The following is a 15,627-nucleotide window of genomic DNA, read 5'->3' as shown; positions in this document are numbered from 1 at the left end:
TTTTTTTTTTTTTATAGTTTATTCAAATATAAATAATAGCTACCCCTCCACTAGAGGGGCCTCACAACGAAGAACAAACAGAGTAGTCTCTGTCTAAACCTAACAAAGACAAACGGTCCAAAATCATCCTAGCGTTAAATTGCCAAAGGCGGAGAGAGAGCTGCCCGTGAAAATTAACGATAGCCCTGCTGACAGTAATACTACTACGGAGAGATGTCCTTCTAGCAATTGTTTTTAAAGTTTGTAAGCTACTGGAGGTCCACGTTCCGTAGGACTCAACTACCAGCGGGTAGAAAACACCTCCTGTCGCCTCTACGTTGTCTTTATGACGATCGTCTTTCTCCATCTCTCCAGCTGCTGCAGCGGCACCAGCACAATAAGCGGAGTGGACAATGTGAGACTGCTGGAAGGAATTCCTTACTGTGATATCAAAATATCCTGGACGACCAAGTAGAAAATCTGGGTGGTAGACGTCACCTGGGCGAGAATTATTATATCCGCCACAGTGCTGTTCTCTCCGAGTGCCAGAGTGATCCTCAAGTAGTGTGTGAAAGATGACATCACATAACGCATCATGGCGTTTAATTCTCAGGTTACCATAGCCGCAACCTAACACATGATCTCCGTAGGCATCTATTATTGAACCACATGGACATCTAGTAGAGAGAGAAGGAAAAATTGGAATTCCTAGCCGTAAACGTAAAGCAATCACATATTCCTCTGCAGACATGACGAGGCCCAAATTTCTGTTAGGGATTGCCCGCAGCCATGCGCCTGCATGAGGAGTTGATATAGCGTTTAGACGTGCTTGGTCGCGTATACTGACTGAGTTCTTAATGTCAGATAAAAGTGACTTGTCGAAAATCTCTTGCAAATCATGTTGACTTGCTCCGCCGAGGTCAACATCAGCGGTAGACAGGAGAGTAGACAGCAGCTGTTCACGAGACGATACCTCACCTGGGAAAAGCAGATCTGGAACATCAGGATTAGTGATTGGCCCTTCACTGCTCCTCAAAACAGGTGGCTTAGCACACCCCAAGAGACGAATACTCAAATCCCGTGTAAAATTGCAACTGCCTACGAAAGCGAGTGCGGAAGTTCTACAGGTTTCTCTCAAACCCAAACCACCGAGACGGATTGGCAATGTGGCCTGTTTCCACGCGACGTCAGATACAGATGAGCGAGAAATCACCTCCAGACTGCTTCGCAACTCGCTGTCGAACCTCTCGAGCTGAAATTTTACTTTCTCTGACGGAACTGTTCTAAGAAGGTGATTAACCTTGCACAAGCTCAGGCAACTTCTAAGTAGGTGTAACTCCACCTGCGGGTCTTCTAGATCCGTCAGACGACTTTGGCATGACAGAATTTTGTCAATTTTCCTGCCAAAAGTGGCATCATAAAAAGCATCTGATCCAAATACCGGAGAGCCTAAAAACTCTGCTCCACCAGAAATGCATTGCACTCTTTGAACACTATCCGGGAACTCAGGAAACGAAATATCTCCAGAGGGCCAGAAGACTTCGCACTTCTCCAAGTTAAGGATCAATCCATGGGAAGGACCCTTTACAGACAAGCTATCCAGGAGGGAAGAAACCGCCTTACGAGGACCAACAATAGTTCCGTCGTCCAAATACCATACCTGAAGGTTGATGTCAGGTGTGGAATCAATATATATAATTACGTTGTATGTACGTACTGTTGTGGTTAGTATAGTACTTGGATAGTATGTGCAATACTCAATACAGCATACTGTTTAGATATCGACGAGTGTGTTAGCTCTCCTTGTCTCAACGGTGGAGTCTGTGAAAATGTCATTTCGACGTACCTTTGCATCTGTTTAGAGGGTTTCACAGGCGCGAACTGTGAAGAAAAGATTGGAACTCTGAGAAGAAGACGTCGAGAAATCGATGGTTAGAATATCCTACGTATAATTTCTATACCTACACGATTGGCAATAACCCGGATGTGTGTAACTTGCTTGTAGGAACTCTTCAGGGAAACTGCGACAACACGACAAGCAGTGGAGATTGCGGCTACCGCAACTCTGGCTGCTCGGTCGAGCCGTGGGTGCTGACAATAGCAGACGACAGCGACCAAGGCGGCGACGTCGAGCTCGCGCCGCTGCAGTACGACCGAGTTACGGAAGACTGCTGGTTTCACACGTGCATACCGTGCCTACTAGCTTCGGGATTCACCGGCCCATTACCGACCACGGTACCTCCGGGCATGAGAAAAAAGAGAGACTTCGAGGCGGAAGGTAATGTAATCGATTATTGTACTAATGTATTGTACTGATATTAATTAATATTGATATTAATTTATACTGATATTAATTAATACTGGTGTTAATTAATACTAATATTAATAATACTGATATTAATTATTACTCATTTTAATTAATTAATTAATTAATTGGAAATAGGTGAAGTATAAATAGTGCGGTTTAAACCACAGAAATTTGTTCTATCTTAATATCTAGTACATGCAATTGCCACAGACATGCAGGATTACACGCGCAGATACAATACGGTATCCACAAATTTTTAGGTTTTGAAATAGCGCTCGATGTTTTGCTAGTGACCTCACAGTTTTTCATGATTCTGGTGAAAGTGAACATATGAGTACACCTACATGTAGTCTCGCGTAGCCAGACCCTTTTCGCCGCGTACTTTTGCTCGACGCGGCGGGAAAGGGTCTGGCTACGCGAGACTTATCTATACGTAGTATACATTCAAACACCCCACAACGACACAAAAATTGTCTAGGGAATGCAGAACAATACTAATCAGTAATGCCAAATCACAACTTCCATTATAATCCCTGGACACGGACACGTGGTAGTTGTACTGTACTGTATACCCAGAGGTCACAGTGGCGGAGGAATGGCATCCAGGTTGAGGGGCAACCTGGATGCCAGGCATCCACTTGTAGCTTGTTTTCACGATGACTTATTTTTATATCATAGGCTTCTGATTAGGAGGCTATGGCCTTGTACACCTGAAACAGACTGCGCGCTAGTTGACCACGCTAACGTTTACTCCTATTGTAAATTTTAGCCGTGGTTATACGGTACTATTCGAGTGTGAAAACGTAACACAAAACTGCGGCCCCTATCTATTCGAGAGCGGCTTTTAGACAAGACTGTAACTAACTGTACGGTATAGATATTATCCGGGTCTGCATTTGTCAGGGGCGCACTTTTGCGGGACGCCCGGATAGTTATTTACCTGGCCCGGATGATTCTTTGCAGACCTGGTAGGTCCTCACCTCTCCCTCACTGAGTCAGCTCTTCCGGTTAGTTCCTCACAGACTAGAACATGGCATTCAGTACATATACTTGTTAAAGGTCTTCCTACCCCTGAAGTAGAACAATTGCATTCAGATATGCGAAGAGTCAAATTGCAGTCTTTTAGCTAGCTCCAGTCTAGTATTGCACTGCCGGGGGGGGGGGGCACGTGTTCCAGGTTTCCCATCCTCTATCCGCCCCTGTGTGTGTGTGTGTGTGTGTGTGTGTGTGTGTGTGTGTGTGTGTGTGTGTGTGTGTGTGTGTGTGTGTGTGTGTGTGTGTGTGTGTGTGTGTGTGTGTGTGTGTGTGTGTGTGTGTGTGTGTGTGTGTGTGTGTGTGTGTTTGTGTATTTGATATATATTGTAGGAAAAGCATTTTGTCTGACGGGAGGAACCACCAGTCCTAGCATGGGAGAGTTTATTTCTGATGACACACAGATGTTGATTTCTGGGCAGCTGGTGGAAGACACCGAACTTGTCAGTTTTGACTACAAAATGCGCAGCGGAGGAATTCATCACATGATAGTCTACGCCAGGTGCCTAGGTCTCCCGCACTATGACATTCAAATCGGTCTGGCTACAACCGTCCACGGAATTCTACATCTCGATGCCAACATAGCGATGAGTGGACGCCTTTGCGTCAGTCTGCGACCTTACATCAACAGCGTTCCCGGATATTCGACAAGCACCTGCAGTTTGTTTCAGGTGTACATTCAGGCTCTGGCTATTGGAAGAGAAATCTGTATTGAAGACATACAGTTTAACTCGAGAGATGTGATCGCTCAATCCGTCTGCCGTAAGTAATAATAAATATTCAATTTTAATAATAAATGTATTTTTTAAAAATATAAATTTAAAATATAAATAGAATATAACTAATACATTTAATTAAATAGACATACTACAGTATTATTATTAATAATGACATTTTTATCGCACCACAATTATGGTGTGGTTCTTTCAAAGGCCAACCGGTGTAATACACTTGGAAAATGCCAACACATACGTACAGATTGTAGATGCATTAGATGGCTCGGTGTGCATGCGCAGAGAAGGCACACAGTATGTCCGTGTGTACCGCTGTATCTCTAATTGCGCTGTGGAGTTCAACGACAAAACGGGCTTGTACGGGTAAGAATCGAATTTTTTAGAATTTTGTTTTGTTGATTGTCAAGACACCTTCGTTCTTGATGGTCTTTCGGTACGCATGCAAAGTAAAGTATAGAACCTATACTAGTCATGTCCAGTTGATTGCACACCACTACATATCAATATCAATGACACATTTTCTGCACACCACAGTTATAATTTAGTTCTCTTAAAGACAACCGGTGTGAAAAAAACTGTTGTGTTTGTTGTGTCTTCAGTCCAACGCACACGCGCGTACACAATTGGGCACGACTGCAGAACTCAATTCGATTGTATTGCGGTAAGATAAGATACAAACGAAGTGAAATTAATGAGCAGTTAAATCGGTACACACAATACGGGCAAAAGTGATGTATACGTCACAGTCACGTGTTAATCTATAATTATCTAGATTCGCAGAAACGTATAAGCTACACAACACGTACACATTTTGAATGTATTTGTTAGATATATCTTGTATTTTTTGCAGCTAACGTCGACAACGAGGTGTGAGTGAATCGACTCTAGTACTTCACGTGTACTGCTAGTTCTATCGTTTGATTGATGTGAGTCTTGTATCTCTATAACTTGCATTAGAGCTGTAGCAGAAGTTTTAACTAGGCTATGAGTGCTGATGTTTTCTTGCATATTAAAATTTGCTAGGTAAAGTTAGACTCGTGCCGAGTCCTCCTCCGCGCTCGGTTGCTACACACCACGTGCGCTAGCTGTCACGTGTGTATAGGTCCATGTGGTTTCACACGTGTGATTGGCCTAAGCGTGTTTCAGTGTCCTTCGCGCTTAGACCAACCACACGTGTGAAACCACATGAACCTATACACACATGACAACTAGCGCACGTTGTGTGTAGCAACCGAGCGCGGAGGAGGACTGGGCACGAGTCTAGAGTAAAGTATGGTATTGCATCAATTGAGTAGCTAAAAGAATATGTTATCGAAGAAAAAGTCTGTTCTTGTCTACAAGAAATATCTTGACTTGTGGCGTTTCCAACTCCACGGTCGTATTCTTTTTTCGAGCAGAGACTGTAGTTTACTAGCAGCTAGAGCGTGTTCACAATGCCACTGGCTAATTATGGGTTGGTGTGCACGAGCAAAATTTGGTGACGTTGCGACTCGTCGTTGGCGTTTGTAAGTCACGTGCAGGACTGATCACTATGGCACGTGCAACATGTGATACAGTCATCCGGAATCTATATACAATGGAGTCTCTCACGTCCGAAACAGAGAATGCCAGAAGCACAACAGGAATGACGGTTCTTAGTAAACGCAGAGCACGTACCTCAGCGAACAGAAGACGTGAACCTGTAGGGCCTGATGATGCTAGACACTTGCAGGTGTCACGTGCTTCGACTAATGCCACTAATGGAGTTAACGTTGTAAGCTACTTTTTACAAGCTCTATAGTATGGCAATGTAGTTAATCATGATTTAGAACTAGCTTTCGTCGTCCAAGGGTCGGCCTCACTTTCTATCAGCAACTTTTCATTCTCTCTACTAGTCTAGTAGAGAGCATGGGTGAGCATGGGTTCGTCTGAGTGCATACAATATAACTAGATAAGACTTAACTAATAAACTATCTAGCTAGTACTCTGCAGCTCGCCACAACCAAAGGCATTACGCAATCCTGCATGGGTGCAATTGAGAAGCCCACCACTGCTAAGAGTACAACAGAAAAATAGAATTTAGTGCACTGGAATGGTTTCTAGACAAACTATAGGTGTCTGGTTACTGCAAATGCATCCTGTTATAGTTATACTATAGAAGATCTGCGCGCGTAACCATGCAGTTCACGTCAATATATGCATGACAAAAGAATCATATTACAAGCGCAATAACCTAGCGTTGAACTCGAAGCTAGACGTGCATGTGTTATCTAATCAGTCGCAAACAAGCAGATCTAGACAAATAAAAGATGCGACACGCAGCAGTTTCTATTTTCTTGCGCTTTTTAGCTATTAACGTAAACTTGTCTGGAAACTCCGTCAGTAGAAGCTTGTAGACCGAAAAGGCCAAGAATGGCAACAATAATTAAGACACGATGATCGCTGACGTCATAATTATTTGATATTTGACATTGGCTGACCTCACCCATGCAATAATAGACAGAAAACTGAAGGCAATGGTTGCTTGCGCTGGAATCTTGTACTCATTCTTCCAGTCGTTTCCATTAATTAACATCACTAACGTTGATTGACGCGCTGCGGTTTTATCATGTTTATGTGTAAGGACGGTCTAATGTCTATCGTTGCAATTTCTACTAATGTGCAACTAAAACTAATAACTATGGCTGCATGTCGCTGTAGATGTGATCGTGACTGGGTCATCTAACATCATGCAGCGTTCGTTCATGTATGCTAGACTTACACGTCTGCATCTTCATTCAATGAAGCTATATTGTCGACGTATGATGTAATAAAAGTTACAAATTTTAGATAGATGAGTCAAACTGATATGGCGCATTCGATTTGCATGCAGTTCTAGAACTGAAAATGAGGCGGGTGCATGCACATCTGTCGCAACTGTTGGAACTGACAAAACCAGAACTAAATGGAACAAAAATCCGAAACTGCTAACCGAAGCAATTAATGTCAACGCCTGTTACGGCTTCATCAGCTACCGATCATTATCGACTATACCAAAGCACTTCGGCTAACATGCAGCGTCTCTTGTTGATCTTGTGATGAAGGCCCATCTTTCTCAAACGGAGCGTTAAAGCGCATGAACATATCATTACCACTGTCTGCAAATAGTGTGCCATCACAGTTCCAAGATTTTTTAGCAGTTTCAACCGCTATTAGAACCAGAACCAATCAAAAGCGCCCTTGTTCTTGCAACACTTAGTGTGACGTAACTCTAGATGTATGTACATATATGGTCGCAACTGGCACTCGATCAGCTAATTCCGGGGATTTTAACAGTCTTCATCGTTATGGCTTTAAAAGTCTTCGCATTAGTCTGGTTGCATCAGCCGTCTTGTGTTTCTGCATGCAGCGTGACCGGCTCGATCTTTTGTCAATGGAGGGTTTCACGCACGCCGTTCTTCTGTTTGTTTTAGTCGCTGATATCAGCGGGGCAGCAGCTTGGAAGTACACCTACTCAAAGAATCCTAGAGCAATCAATGATCAAAGGCGTAACGGTGTAGCAATAACTTTATGTTGCTGTACAGATGTCCAAGTTTGCCGGATCCGCAGAACGGTGATGTAATAGTAAATGGGAACAAAGCTATGTACACTTGTGATGATGGATATTCACTAATTGGACGTTCGCAAAGGAAATGTTTTGTTGCAAGGTGGTTTGGCAATGCTCCCGTCTGTGTCGCAAGTAAGCTGCTTACTTGAACAGATCCACATAACTATATATGGGTAGCTTGTGACGATAAGTCAATTAAGACGCTCAATTTAATAACTTAGCATCTCATATATATGCTTGGAATTGGGTAGTGATAAGAAGTTAATTAGTATTAATTTGGTAGCACGCTTTATGGATATTTACATTACTTTTGTTTCTATCGACATGCATTGTAACTGTTTTTGTGTTGTTTACATGTCGGTGTGGCAGTGTTTGTATAGATAGTCGGTGCGTGGGTTGACCATGTGCACGCGTTCGTGCTATACGGAAGTGTATCCCAATACACCCCCACCAGACCACACACCCCATCCCCCCACACCCCCTCCTACACACACGCACACACCTACACACACACACACACACACACACACACACACACACACACACACACACACTACCCACAAACACTTACCCACCTACCCACACTTACCCACACACCACACCCACACATCAATCACACACACACACACACACACACACACACACACGCACACACACACACACACACACACACACACACACACACACACAGTAAACCACCACTCATTCTGTTTCATACCTATAGAATGTCCGTCCCTAATTGATAAACAAATCTACGCTGGACCACTAAACATCGACATTAACAATAAATCTTCAACGGCCACTCTTACTTGCATCAATGGCTACAAGCTTGTAGGACCAGAAAACAATGAACATGACTGCCTCAACAATCAGTCGATGAGCAGACCGACGTGCAGGCTGAGTATGATGTGTGTGTGTGTGTGTGTGTGTGTGTGTGTGTGTGTGTGTGTGTGTGTGTGTGTGTGTGTGTGTGTGTGTGTGTGTGTATGTGTATACATAATATTAATTACCTGCTTATACAAATACTGTTTTTGGTGCAGTTTGTCCTGATTTACCGAACCCCAATAACGGAATTGTGCGAATATTCGACGACACGGCCGTTTACGAATGCCATCCGGGATTTAGAATTAGTGGCTCTCCGCGCAGACTCTGTAGCTCTGGCGTATGGACTGGAGTAAATCCGAAATGCACTAAAAGTAAACAGCAGCGATGGCATGTAACATTCTATACTTAATTCATTGCTTATTTTTTAGATTTTTCTACTAGAGGCATCAATTCCGAAATTCTTTTCGACAAAACAGGGCATAATGAATTTTTCGGACCCCGGATATTAATTCCTAACTGTCGTGTTACGGCCACATTCAACTATCGAGCTGTTGCGGAACGAGCTCTTCAAGCAACTCTAGATCTCTTGGATGTTTGGAACGGCAATGTCAGCGCTAGAAAAGTCTCTGCAGATGTGATTCGGTCAACAACCTCGAGTGACACTCAAACCGCCTGTGTGAGCCTAGCCTGCCGAGATAATAAAACGATGGTTGGTGCAGTGAGATTTGGTGTCGCTCTACGAAGGTCGGAAGTATTGGTGTTGAGCAATATGCAGTTTAGCACGACGAAGTCTTGTGAAGGTATGCATGCTGTGGCATCGAAATCTTGTAAAATTGAGTTAGTAGAGCAATGTGTTCGTAGTGCATACTGCTGTTGTAATCTAGTATATACTGTATATATATAAAGCTCAAATTGCGCGCGCGCGTGTGTGTGTGTGTGTGTGTGTGTGTGTGTGTGTGTGTTCGCAATACGCGGTCACTTATTTTAATCGTTCGCAACCAAATCGGCACGCACAACGGCACGAAAAGAAAATTGTTTTGAAAAAATTCAAAAAAACCATTGTACAGGGTACGCAAACGCTACACCTTCCAGTTTATTTGAACACACGCCCATAACACTGTGTAGACTGTAGGCGTCTTTGTCCTTTGCAACGCTTCGAACGATAGAAGAATTCTTGCTGATTTAAAACTACGCTTGCGTTTTTCTGCAAATTCTGGTTGCATTTGCGCCTAATCCAACCCACACGTTTCTGCACTGAGCGCTACACGAGGAATATGTCGAGTTTTACCGACAAAGCAAGAAAAAACAAGATTCGAATTTATTCAGCACATCGGGGACCTTGCAACGAAGATTGCACGTGACGTGTCCACAAGAATTGACGCTACACGAGTCTGGAAGGTCGAGGCTATGCGCGCAAGAGAGCCTAGGTACGAGGCTGTGTCCGCTCAGACTGTCTTCCGTCAGAACACTACAGTATCTTGCCCGTACGAAAGACGGGGAATGTATCTAGTTACGAATATTTTACGCAAGCTACAGTATGTGAGTGAACAAATAGATAAATTAATAAGTAAATAATTTGATTAATTAACGTAGACACGTAAAAAATTTGTTTGTATAATTTATTATATTATTTTAGTACATTGATTTAACGATTGGTATTGCCATTACAAATGTATTAATGCAAACACTTTGATAATGTTTAGATGCCGAAAAGTGTGCTAGGAATCCTTGTCCCAACCGTGGAGTTTGTAGAAATGCCTTTCCCACATACATTTGCATCTGTCCACAAGGCTTTGCAGGCGCAAACTGTGAAAAAAAGGTTGGAACTCCGACAAGAACACGTCGCGAAACTGATGGTTAGAATATCCTACGTATATATGTATTTAGATACCTACACAATTGGCAGTAACCCGGATGTGTGTAACTTGCTTGTAGGAACTCTTCAAGGAAACTGCGACAACACGACAAGCAGTGGAGATTGCGGCTATTGCAACTCTGGCTGCTCGGTCGAGCCGTGGGTGCTGACAATAGCAGACGACAGCGACGAAGGCCTCGACGAGGAGCTCGCGCCGCTGCAGTACGACCGAGTTACGGAAGACTGCTGGTTTCACACGTGCATACCGTGCCTACTAGATTCGGGATTCACCGCCACATTTTCGCCCACGGTACCGGGCAAGAGGAAAAAGAGAAGCTTCGAGGTGGAAGGTATGTAGTGTTGAAATTGTATTGATACTAGTTGTACGGTATCCGTAGGCGCCTCGCGTTTGTGAGTAACGCGTCCAACGGAGTTTTCAGACCGTCTACTAAAACGCCGAGTCCTAGCTAGACAATACGTATTTGTTGAAACCCTAGCTGTCATGGAAGTAAACATGCAAACTTCCTAGTAGTCTAAAATACGTATATAGGCCTGGTAGAGGTAGTCGTCGTTTTGCGATCGTTATCAAGACAATTGAAATGTACAGTCTAGGTGTGCACTCAGTTCCGTTGTAACGACGGTGGTATGGTATTTACTGACATAGAAATTGATATCAGCAAACATTGACTATCAACAGTGTTAGATGCAGCACAGTGTAGTAAAGGATAGATTGTAAGGGACGTGGGAATAGTTGAGTGTAGATGGCATTCAACTCCTGAAGGTGTTTCTTGGTTATCACATACACACAATCCCTAGCTACAATACAAAGGATGGGGCGACGGAAGTTCATGAAGCGTTTTCGCTGCCGTTTGGTCACTTAAATGAATCGTTCCTAGACTCATCTGTAGTCGGACACGGAAGCGATTTTTTAAGGTAGGTCCTATCATGAAACGTGGTCGTGGGAAGGAGAAATTTGAGATTTGTGTGTAATCACACACATATATACCAAAAGCTCGATGGAGAGCCATATAGGACCACGCCCATTTCTGTTGTGCAACCCGGATTAGAAGGCTCGCTACGCTCGGCAATAATATTTAGTTTCAGCTATGAGCCGAAAGAAACGGGACTTTGGGAAAGTCACGTGTAGTAGCTTGACTTACTTTCGTTCTGTGACAGTCTATGTCTGTTACGCTTAGGCATGTGGCAATCAGAGACAATGGACCGCCACTTCTACTAGAACAGTCTAATTCAGGTTTTCAATTACCGGTTTATGCCGGAAATAAGCCATGCACTATACCTACCCAGTCAGTCTGCATCTGCACACGCAGGTATTGCACGGTGGCTGGACATTATTCCAATTCATCACAACCTGCAGCACTTACAGAAAAAAAGTGCTTCTGGGATCTGCTCGGATCCTTCGTAAAGTCATGCCTTCTTTCTAGACAGCCGTGATGGTCTAAGTACTTCTGAAGCAGGGTTTACTTCCGGTACTTGTAATAGACTTTACAAACCAGACTGATCTGGTTGAGCACGACAATAATAATATATTTTTGACACACGATAATTACCGTATTTCCCCATTTAATTAGACACCGCCCCGAAGAAAAGCCGTGCAGTACCATTACGAGACTGAAAGCAATAGCACCGACCCCAAATGAACACCGCCCTTGAATAGGCTCCGCATTATCAGAAACTTTAGCCAAGCATCTGTCGATTTCGAAGTTTGAGTGAAAGAAGAAGTGCCCTAGTGGTATTCGCATAAAAGTAGAAGAAGAAGAAGAGTAAAACATACAATAAACACCGCGCCCAAACAAACGCCACCCGAATAAACGCCACACCCTTACAACGGCTAAAAGCAATAAGCGCCGCGGCGTTTAAATGAGAAGATATATACGTTAATTAGTCAGTTGTGATGTGTATATATGTTCCGTATAGATATGTATAGGCCTCTTCTTGGATGTTACAGCTTACAGTACTTAGACTGCAGGTATTACTAAATTAACCGTACTAGGTCTACTTTGTGCATGGTCACGCGAAACGACAGTCTCTTCGTACGAGTTAGATCGATTTACAAGTACACTAAACGCGTCCTTGGACTAAAGACAAAATGGCGTTTAAATTAATTCGTAATGTTTCGACAGTTCTGTCGTGGTTTCAGAAGTCTCATAGCTGTGAAAGCGAGATTGCTTCTACCCTAACACATGCAGCTTTAATTATTAATACTAATTAATTAATTAATTAATGTACAGATTGTCATATTTTGATACACACTTCTAGGAAAGGCATTTTGTCTGAAGGGAGGCGCCTTCTTTCCTACGATGGGAGAGTTTAGTTCTGAAGATACGGAGATGTCGATCTCTGGGGAGCTAGTGGAAGACACCGAACTTGTCAGTTTTGATTACAAAATGCGCAGCGGCGGAATTCATCACATGATTGTCTACGCCAAGTGCAAGGGTCTCCCTTACTATCACATTCACATCGGTCCGACTAAAACCGTTTACGGAATTCTACATATTGATTCCAACGAAGCGATGAGCGGACGCGTTTGCGTTAGGCTGCGGCCTCACATCAAAGACGTTCCCGGATATTCGACAAGCACCTGCAGTATGTTCCAGGTGTACGTTCAGGCATTGGCTATTGGAAGAGAAATCTGTATTGAAGACGTACAGTTTCATTCAAGCAAAATGATCAATCAATCCGTCTGTCGTAAGTAATATCTATTTTATTTTAATAAGAAATATTAAATTTAATAAAAGTATATATTTAAATATAAATAATAAAAATACATTTTAATTAATAGAAATAATATTACTAATGATGCCATATATTTATCGCGCGTCAATAACAGTGTATTCTCAAAGGCCAATCGGTGTGAGACGTACAGATTAAACGAATAAATGTATAAACGTACAGATTTTAGGTGCATTTCATTTGGTTAGATGTATGGTGTGTCTCGGTGCGCATGCGCGCGGAGCCATACGGTGTTCGCCCGGGGTGTCTGTCTGACACGGCTGTATCCACTTGCACGGTGGATTTTAACAACAAAAGGGGTTTATGCCGGTTATAAATGATGTCGTCTTGGATTTTCATTCCTGGATTTGCTTCATTCAGACTTCTTGAGTTAGGGCGGATTCTCGGTACGCATGCGCAGTACTAATATACTGTAATCTGTCTCGTGTGTTTGTTTTACTACACTTTGAACCAAATGGAGTCATTCCCAGTTGATTGCGCACTGAGCCATCAGCACTCCAGTGCTTAGTTAAATTCACTCTAGAACGAGTGAATCAGCTTTAGAAGATGCTACTGATTCTACGTGACGCTATATCTGCAGTAGTTTGGTTGATGTGAGTCTTGTGTCTCTAGAACTCGCATTAGAGCTTTAGCAGGTGCTTCATTTGTGTAGCAATGTTTACCTATAGTAATGTGTGTGTTAAGTTATTGCATCAGTTGAGTAACGAGTTGGGTATGCTATTGAACAAAAATTTTTTGTGGTGTTTTAGTTAATATTAATATAATTAATATACAGTATGTAAATATTTTAATAACGAATAATTTATATACAGAAACTATTGAACAACAATGGCTACAATTCTATTGTTATAACTAAAAGTTTTTTTTGTTTTTATTAAATTAATTAGTAACTAATACATAATTAATACAATAAATTATAATTTAACTTTATGTCGTTCTAAAGTATTTAAAAGTTAGTAAACAAGTGTTCCTTTTTGACAACTATAGAAACTATTGAACAACAACGACTACAAACCCATTGATATGAGTAATTTTTTTGCATTTATTAAATTAATTAGTAAATAATAATAATTAATGAATACAGTAAATTATAATTTAATTTCATGTTGTTCTAAGATATTCAGAAATTTAGTAAACAAGTGTTCCTTTTTGACAACTAGAAGTTTTGTGGGTCTTTTATTTTATTAATATAAATTATGTAAATAATTAATAACAACAAACAATATATATATATAAAAACTATTGAACAACAACGACTACAATTCTATTGTTATGACTAAAAGTTTTTTGTTGTTTTTATTAAATTAATTAGTAACTAATACATAATTAATACAATAAATTATAATTCAATTTTATGTAGTTCTAAAGTATTTAGAAGTTAGTAAACAAGTGTTCCTTTTTGACAACTATAGAAACTATTGAACAACAACGACTACAAACCTATTGATATGAGTAATTTTTTGCATTTATTTAATTAATTAGTAAATAATAAATAATTAATTAATACAATAAGTTATAATTTAATTTTATGTCGTTCTAAGATATTTCGAAATTTAGTAAGCAAGTGTCTCTTTTTGACAACTAGAATTTTTGTGGGTCTTTTATTTTATTAATATAAATTATGTAAATAATTAATAACGACAAACAAGTTATAGATAAAAACTATTGGACAACAACGACTACATGAGTAAATATTTTTGTTGTTTTTATTAAATTAATTAGTAACTAACAAATAATAAAAATTAATACAATAAATTATAACTTAATTTTATGTCGTTCTAAAATATTTAGAAAGTTAGTAAAAGAGAGTTACTTATTGACAACTAAGGGCCAAGGGGGTCTGTAAGTGACACGCGACTGTAATTAGTTTCTACACGAGAGTTGTCATTCTTTGGATAAGTGAAAATGTTGGATAACTCAAGCTGCTAGGAACTCACTATTGTTCATATTAAACGGCATTTTTTCCACATTAGGTACGTATACTGAATGTAGATGTAGAATATATGTAGATGTAGGTAAATGTAGAATACAACGAGAAGAAACGCTTGAACTCACTCTCAAAATTGTTTCAAGAAACAACTGACATGCACGTGGATGTACACATAGGCAGCTGACCAGCCACGTGATCACCCACGTGACAAGCTTGGTTAGTTGAGGCTAAAGACCCCACTTACCCTACCTTAGTCCTAGAGGGTGATGACGACCTAGTAAATGAGTACACTTGACTGACAGGGCATCCGACGCTACCGAGCTGCGCGTGCGCTAACAACGTTAGCTTTGCTATGCGTGCGCTTTCATTGGCTTCAATGAGCGTTATCGTGTTTTCTCCAATGTTTCCGACTCACATCGGTTGTCAGGAACGCTTTCTATCGAATTCACGCGTCGAATGTCTATCACCTGGATGTGCACTACGGTAGCTACAGTGTACACTACCGTCGAGAAGATAAACGTCACAAAATGAATCATCGATATGTATATATATATATATATATATATATCGTTTTAGGCTAACTTCAATTAGTAAATAGTCTCAACGTCTATGCAGTAGTTATCTAGACTCTCTAGTTTCTCAACTACC

General features: G+C 41.3%; 1 protein-coding gene across 1 annotated transcript in view; it reads left to right on the top strand.

Annotated features, from left to right (window-relative positions):
* The window catches only part of LOC134192867 (fibropellin-1-like), a 9,429-nt gene extending 4,357 nt beyond the window's left edge, over nt 1-5,072 (top strand). The window contains exons 8-11 of the mRNA XM_062661623.1: nt 1,758-1,910; nt 1,985-2,257; nt 3,653-4,081; nt 4,904-5,072. Coding sequence (XP_062517607.1) covers nt 1,758-1,910; nt 1,985-2,257; nt 3,653-4,081; nt 4,904-4,926 — 878 coding nt within the window. The 3' untranslated portion in view covers nt 4,927-5,072. The remainder of the gene's footprint in view (nt 1-1,757; nt 1,911-1,984; nt 2,258-3,652; nt 4,082-4,903) is intronic.
* The last annotated feature ends 10,555 nt before the right edge of the window (nt 5,073-15,627 follow it).

The sequence above is a fragment of the Corticium candelabrum genome, chromosome 17 (genome assembly GCF_963422355.1).
Source record: "Corticium candelabrum chromosome 17, ooCorCand1.1, whole genome shotgun sequence".
Lineage (NCBI taxonomy): Eukaryota > Metazoa > Porifera > Homoscleromorpha > Homosclerophorida > Plakinidae > Corticium > Corticium candelabrum.
This window is presented reverse-complemented; position numbering and strand designations above follow the sequence as displayed.